Genomic DNA, 7,855 nt, shown 5'->3' with positions numbered 1-7,855 from the left:
CTAACGAACGGAGACGTAACAATATGTAACCTAGATAGCTATACTAATATAGAAAGTTTTAACTCTACAAAAAAAGTATTGAAACAAGAAAGTCAAAACTACAAAAACTAAGTTAAATAAAATTGGCCCATGCTAACATAATTACAGTGATTTGCCAAAATAGGATATTTCATTTTTTATTATTTTGAGTAACTCGGTTTTTGTAGTTTTGATTTTCTAGTTTCAATACTTTTTGCAGCATTAAACTTTCTATATTACTGTAGCTAGCTAGATTACGTATATATCGATCCCTCCTTGTCTTTATAAAATTTAAAATTCATTATTCTTGTATATAAAAGTTCGAGCAATCTTTTGCACACCCATACCAATTTTAGTCATAAATTCGTGAAACCAGTCCTACAAGCCACCGAAACTCCCCCAACTGGAAGTCCATATTCAGATATTTCCAAAATCTGAACTTAAGCTACTGTCTCGAAAGTCAATATCACATTAATAACAATTTCGAAGTAAATCGGTTATACTTAATAGTCCTTATCCTCCACTTCTAGGCCATCCCACACAATGTTTTTGAAAATTATTTCGTTTGTACAACTCTACATACAAAATCTCAAGCTTTGTGTCCTGCATTTAAAAACAAAATAAACATACACACGCAGTTATTATTTATTACTGTTTTTACATACATAGGCCTACTTATAAAGACGTAAAGCAAAACAGAAGTGAAATCAAAACGGCCGTTAAATTCCTTTTTTTTTTGTAAGACGAAACGTGATTTACATCACGCTGAAACAATTTTAATAGCGAATACCCACACTAAGAATTGAAAGCTTGATACCTACATAGTTTTAACGTAGTGTAAATCTGTCTTATAGTTTTTTAACATATTATCACACATGATCGTAAAAATTGTCTATACTTAAAAAAAACTCGCAAATTGTCAACATTGGACCATTAAATCATCAGGTAAACTCACGTTTCATCACGAAATTTAACAAATACACCGCTTAAGTATCACGAGTTATTTTCTGCATATACTGTATTATTTACAGGAAAAATGAAAGCTGGAGTTAAATGGAAGTATTTCTAAGCATCTCTATGGGAAACGCAGTTACAATAAAATGTTTTACTTACATATAAGATCTATTACCTGACATGTGACAAGGTCATCGAGTCTTTGTCTGACATTTTGACCGTTCTTGGGTCGAAGAAGGAGATAGATTTCCTTTAATTCGCTGCAGGAACGAAGTAGCTTCTCAACCAGGGCCTGGCATATGATATAACCTTAGTTAATATCTCTAATATCTTTATCTCATTCTAAACATATCTTATTTCGAACCAACGGGCGTATTTGATGTACAAATTGTCCTGTAATAAATAATATGGCGTCTGCTCTTACGTTCCTTTGACCGTAAGTTGTTTCTCAAATAAAAACTACCTGGTTCTAAAAAATTGTAGTTACAATTTTGATCAACTTACTTGAGGACTTTAAAAAAAGAAAAAAAAGTTTTATCTCAAGGATAGTTATAGATATTTGTAATGTATGTTAAAGTATTAAATTATTCACGTTTTAACTTACTTTTCCAACAAAACCAGTTCCTCCAGTTATGAAAACTGCTCGATCACGAAAGAAATCTCCGATTCTTGAGTCGTTTAAATTTGGAGTCACTAAAGGTCCAGTTTCTTCATCACGCTGCATTGCTTTAGCCATAAGAATTATTGATGATATTCTGGAACAGTGCAAGATACCCAATTGTTAACCACAATAATTTAACTTTCAAGTAAACACTCCACATGTTTACTTTGCAGAAATAAACTATATTCCGTGGCATGTCTATGGGGAGCTTAGACACACCAAATCACAATTCTAGCTCCCCGAATTTTACTTTAAATTTTATTGGTCCCCTCATTTTCCAGTAAATAAATAAATTACTAGATATTACTTAATTTGTGCATTTTCCAATTTTTGATTCTAAACTATTATTGTTAACAACAAATCAAACGTAAATAATAAAAGATATCATCACTGAAGATTACAGTATTATTTGAAACAAATTTTTGGAGGTTATTTCTCCATGGTTAAGAGAATGTCTCTCACACACCCCAAGGGGTTATATCCCCAATAGAAAGACATGCCCCTGACTACACCATGTCCCCATGAATACTGAGGTGTTTATAAATTGGTATTAAAACACTTTTGACTAGGGCTAGTTTCTTCCCCAGAACTTTAACCGTCTCAGAATCATGACTGAAAAGTTAGCTATCATTTCAAGAGACCATGAATAGATTTCTGTAGCGCTATTTAGAATGTTTTTAAAACTCGGTAACTCCACGCACAAAGTAACTTAAAATTTGTTATGGTGTGTATGCCTTTTACAAGCTGACGAAGAATGATTACACTTATATTTGTATCAAATAGCATATATAATAGTGTTCCAGCTACTGTTGTGTTTGTTATATCCCAGCAGGCCTGAAGAGCTCTGGATTGAGCGAAACGCGACGTTGGCAACAGATATGACAGATGCTTCATTTACACAACCTGTGAGTAATTTTATTATAGATTTGGTCTGTAGAATAAATTTTGCTAAACACCCTATGACTTTCTTCCAAAAACATTTATAGAGGAGAAAGATTCTTAACTCATACTAAATTATACAAATATCTGAGCCGTCATTCAAAATGGGCTCGCCTCTCCTCAGTAGTCGGACACAGGGCCAAAGTGATACAAGTTTCTAGCCTTTAAGCATATACAAGCTTCACCTGAGTAAAAGGATTAGTAAATGTTTGTCACCTTTGGATAATTAGTTAAAATCATTGTCATACTACATACAGAGCACCCAAGGTGACCATAAATGTAGGTGGTCAAACCAGGACACTGTAAAGCTTCACGACATGCCAACTCAGTCTAGGCCTAATAGTCTAATATTCAACGTAAATAACTACAAAGTCTGAGAAAATCACATCTCTCACTGATCATGTGACTGGGTTTAATTTATACTGTTCATAAAAATTTAAAATCGAACTTTAAATTAATATTGGTTAAATTTTCTATTTTTCATCTCTAATTACCACAATAACAACCAAAAAGTAAATTTTTGGTTGTCTTTTAAAAACTTAAACATTTAGGCAAATATGGAGTCACCTAGCAAAAAAAAAAAAAAGTAAAGCTAAAACCGGGATACCAGGACAGAGAGGTCCAAACTGAAACGTAAGTCACAAAGAAAACATATGTAGATGAATTTTGAAAATTTTACCATCTGAATATATCTAACTAAAGACAGATTCTAAACTAGTTATGGAATTTTGAAATTCATGCAATAAATACACTCACAACAAAATGGCCGACGTATGTGGCCTGCAGCAATGAATATTGAAGTGTATAATTGCTATGGCTTCAGCTATGTCATGGCCTTCTATAACTGCTACTGAAATGAAAGCAACAGTATCATTTTTAGTCAGTCCCATTAGGTTCATGCATTTTAAACTATTACAATCGGAAAACAACTTGAAATTTCGTTACGTCTTGCGTTAAAAACTATCGATTAAATAATATGTTGTTTGTTAAAAAAATGTTTGTATGAAGTAAAGATCCACGAAAATTTTTAATTTACTTACTTTCTGTTAAAAGTTACAATACATCATTGTTAAAACACCTTTTCTATACTTAATCTTCCATTACTGTATAAATACCTGAAACCTAATTGCAATATTTAGTCACGTAATATATTAATCTTAAATGACGGGTTTTGTATTTAGAGTTTGGTATAAAAAGTAAAACAGTTAGATGCAAGTTATTCGACGATCCATTTATGTGATGGGTGTGTATTAATTAAATAAATAATGACAGTACAAAAACACTATGAAAGTATACTGGAGAGTAATAAGAAATGGATTAAATAATATATCATAGTAATGTCCAAAAAGTTAATGTGCCTGTAACTTGTATAATACTCAACAAAAGCTAATATGTAGATAGATTTTATGTAACAAATTCAAGACGCACGAGCTCAACAAGTATGACAGTTCACCAACTTTCTTCTGTAACAAAACCTTCGAGTAAGTCTGTGGTCAAGGTTGTTCGTGTTGACTTTCGCAAGAAAATAAACTTGTTCTCTCCATCATAGGGACTGGCTTATGCAGCAGAAAAGGGGCTACGTGTACTTGGATTCCACCTAGGGGTAATGACCCAGTTTCTGAAGTGTATAGAGGACAATACAGGGTCAGTATCCTGGTTCATTAATAACCTACATAGATAAATAGACTGGAAACCAAAACCTAGACAGTTCTGTACGCTCCATTTCATTTACGCTTTCCAAGGCTACTGCCAGTACATGAGTCATTCTAAGCATTCAAAATATCGTATGATTCTTACAAGGTTATATGGTAGCAATTTTGACCTGATCTAGATGTTGATCACCTTTTGACATTTATCTCCTGACTATCACTTCCATTTTAATGTCGTTTCCTGTCGACAGTAGCTCCATCTTGGCAATGTTTTCGATATTTTCATCACGTCGACTTTTATGTTCCAATTTCCTCTTTGAATTGATAACTTTTACCTTGGAGCCGAAGTATGTTTACTCTTCACTTGATTTTAGTGGCGTTTGATTAATCCCATGTCTCGCAAGTTTCATTCTCACGTTGTATTGACACGTCTTTGTGTGACAAGTAATCAAAAAATTGTGAAAAAAAATAAGGATGATGTAGGAATGACAATGCCAAAAAGTACAGAAGCAAGGTAGAGATGAATACACAAAACCATACAAAAATCCCTGCGTAGGTAACCAAATCTTTCCAAAATTTTTTTTTATCTACAACTAAATGCTGAATTCCTTTCATTTGCATGAATTCAGGTTTGAATAAAAACACTTAAAAATGAATAATGCTATAGTCTTACAATGGCTAATTCCCATAAGCTTGTAACATTGAGAGGTCTTTAATAGGTCTTTAAATGTTGGTGAAATCGACAGTAACAACTAATCCAATGTGTTATTTTACTGCGAAAATAAAATATATATTTACTTTTAATCTTGAACACAAATACTTAATTTTGAACCTAAAAATAATAATCTCAGCTATTTCTTTTTTGTTTAAGTGATACCTATTTTTGATCGAGGTAGTTTTGGCTCTTTTACCGGATGACCGTTTCTACGAGAATACAAAAATGAACAAGTATAACACAATAACTGTTATGTTTTAATTATTTGCACCAGATGCAACGTTGTTATGTCAAGTTAAAATGCTCCCCCCCCCCACACACACAAATGGGGACGACAACACTCCTCGAAAATGTCTGAACTTAATTATTGGTTGATGTAATCGCTTTGTGTTTTTTTTTCTCATTGCTATACAGACACCAGTGAGTAATTTAAGCCGAAGCAGGACATAGCTTAAGCATTTACTATCATTTTGGAGTAAAGTCTTAACAAAACCTTCATGTAAGTCTCTACCACTAAATTTTAATTATTCCGATTAAGCTGCTGGTTTATTAATTTGTATTAAAATATATTTCAGGTTTCCTTGATATACATGTGAAAATTTAGGTTTGTTTGTAATTAAGCACAAAGCTACACAATGGGCCATCTGTGCTCTGTCCACCACGGGTATCGCAACCCGGATTCTAGCGTTGTAAGTCCGCAGACATACCGCTCTGCCACTAGGAGGCGAAAATTTAGGAATAGTTTGTTAATGTTAGATCAATGCGCAACAAGTCTTCACAGCGCATACGTGTAAATTTGTTAAATAAATATATTTTTGATATTGTTATATGCTATATTTTTATTATAGTAATTTGTTTGTTAGCTGTAGATAGCTGTGGGTTTTGAAGATGACATTAAAGTAGACCTAGAAAATTCTAATTTGATGTCAATTTTTCTAGTGCATTCAAAGCCAGATTATAAAGAGACATTTGTAAAGTTTGCAGTGAGTTTGTTCAAGAAGGTTGTAGAGTGAAGTAGCTAGTGTCTTACTCTTATCTATCGTGGTTACGGTGATCGTAATACTTGCACTTCAGAAACAACATCCATGTACAGTGCTGTAGCTTGTGTTACTAATGTACGAATCATTATCTCAATGTGATAAATACTCTTGTCGTATACGATTAACGAAGAATGTTTTAATAAATAATTACACGCGAATCTGACTGAGGTAAAATGCAGCAAGCTATTTTAATTAATTAACGTTCAAAGCTTAATGATCTTCATCTTCAATTTTCATTTTATATTATATTTTGGTAAACATGATAATAATTTAACATGAGCAATAATCCAATAGATAAAATGATAAAAATAAATAATAATTAATAAATCAAACAATATTTGTGTAAGCGAGGAGTCCCACTTTTCTATGCTTTGTAATAAATACCAGTAAAAATCCAAATTTTTAGCCTAACAGCCACTCACTTTCAGTACATTTAACTAGATAAGCTTTGAATCAGCGTTATACTTATATTGATTTTTATTAAAGTTTCTACAGTGAATAGGTAACAGATAGATTATACTACAGTCATGGTTAAAACAATATGAAATATCAATATACTTTTCTAATTCTTGTAATAATTTATACTAAAGTGCAGAGTTTGATGATCAATATTTTGATTTCCGCTAAAACTCTTCTAGGGATAATTCACTATTCCTTACAAAAGCAATAACCGTAACCATGCAATATTTGGTTTACTTTAGATATCCAAGTACGCCTCTTTTGATCATTCACTAGTTTATGTCGTGACATATTAAGAGACAAATAACCTGGCTTTATAAAATAATGTTAACTGCCTCCTACCACTTTCCTCCAATACAACATAAACTATAACTTAATCTGAATTCGTTCAAAAATTGAATGATCATTGTCATCTATAATCTCAAAATTATACGAGTAATTATGTATAATCGGATTATTAATATTATTAATACCCTAAAGCTTTCTCACTAGATTACAACTTTTCAGATTGTTCTACCAAATGTTCAGTCGTCATATATCGTAATAGGATATAATCAGACAATGTGATGTAGAACATTACTCCCAGATACTCACATATCATTGCATCATCTAATGTTCTAAAAATCACATCTTTTACCACAATCTATTAATTTTTTTATCTTCATACTATTGTTTTATGTGATTTTATGTTATTAGTGTTAATTTAGAAATTTCATAATAAATAGTTCAGTCATTTATGTGATCTTGAAACTAACAAGTCAAACTAGAGTAGAAATGAATTTGGACAGTTATTTTAATATCTATAGAATTACAGCACAAAATGAATTGAAACATGCGTAATTCAGCCCAACTTCTTTTATCCGATTCGTGAATATCATAAACTGGGTAAAAGTATGTGAAACCTCTATTTTAGTGAAGTAATGATTGTTCAAAGAATGCGTAACCTACTATCTGGAATTTTCCCTTTGGATTTTCACCCTTGAAATGCAGCGTAACATATTCAGTAATTCCTATTTAAAAGATCAGTATAAATAAGACACACACATGTGCCACGAACATAAGATAAATAGGCTAATGTAACAAGTTATATTTAAGCTTAATATTTTTACTATACCCATAACAGAGCAATTATGTCAATGTGCAACAAAATTTCTTACCTACAACGAAGAACTCTTTTCCTTTTGTCCCCTGAAATAATAGAACAACTTTTAACAAAGTATGGGCTTAAAGTAAATAAGCTGACAAGGAAAGTCGCGTTGACTCTCGTGGTAAGTGAAAAGGTGGAATGAAACTTGAAAGTCGTTTAGATCACGTGGTTAGTCACTGGACGAATCAGGTGGAGTAACACACTTCCGTTTTCTTTCTTACCTTGGTGATGAAGGTCTTCTACTAGGTACTAAAATCTCAGCAATGGAGTTGA

At 32.2% G+C, this 7,855-nt stretch overlaps 1 protein-coding gene across 2 annotated transcripts in view; it reads right to left on the bottom strand.

Annotated features, from left to right (window-relative positions):
- Positions 1-7,708, bottom strand: part of LOC106465378 (putative fatty acyl-CoA reductase CG5065) — a 20,471-nt gene extending 12,763 nt beyond the window's left edge. The window contains exons 1-4 of one of the 2 annotated variants that reach the window (XM_022393271.1): positions 7,593-7,651; positions 3,329-3,419; positions 1,577-1,727; positions 1,148-1,264 (exon numbers count right to left, since the gene is read on the bottom strand). In XM_022393271.1, coding sequence (XP_022248979.1) covers positions 1,148-1,264; positions 1,577-1,708 — 249 coding nt within the window. In that variant the 5' untranslated portion in view covers positions 1,709-1,727; positions 3,329-3,419; positions 7,593-7,651. Of the gene's footprint in view, positions 1-1,147; positions 1,265-1,576; positions 1,728-3,328; positions 3,420-7,592 lie in introns of both variants that reach the window. The other variant, XM_013925599.2, reaches the window with a different exon arrangement.
- Positions 7,709-7,855: the final 147 nt, after the last annotated feature.

Source organism: Limulus polyphemus, unplaced genomic scaffold, assembly GCF_000517525.1.
Source record: "Limulus polyphemus unplaced genomic scaffold, Limulus_polyphemus-2.1.2 Scaffold1925, whole genome shotgun sequence".
NCBI classification, from domain to species: Eukaryota; Metazoa; Arthropoda; class Merostomata; order Xiphosura; family Limulidae; genus Limulus; species Limulus polyphemus.
The sequence above is the reverse complement of the archived record's forward strand: the minus strand, read 5'-3'. Positions and strand labels throughout refer to the sequence as shown.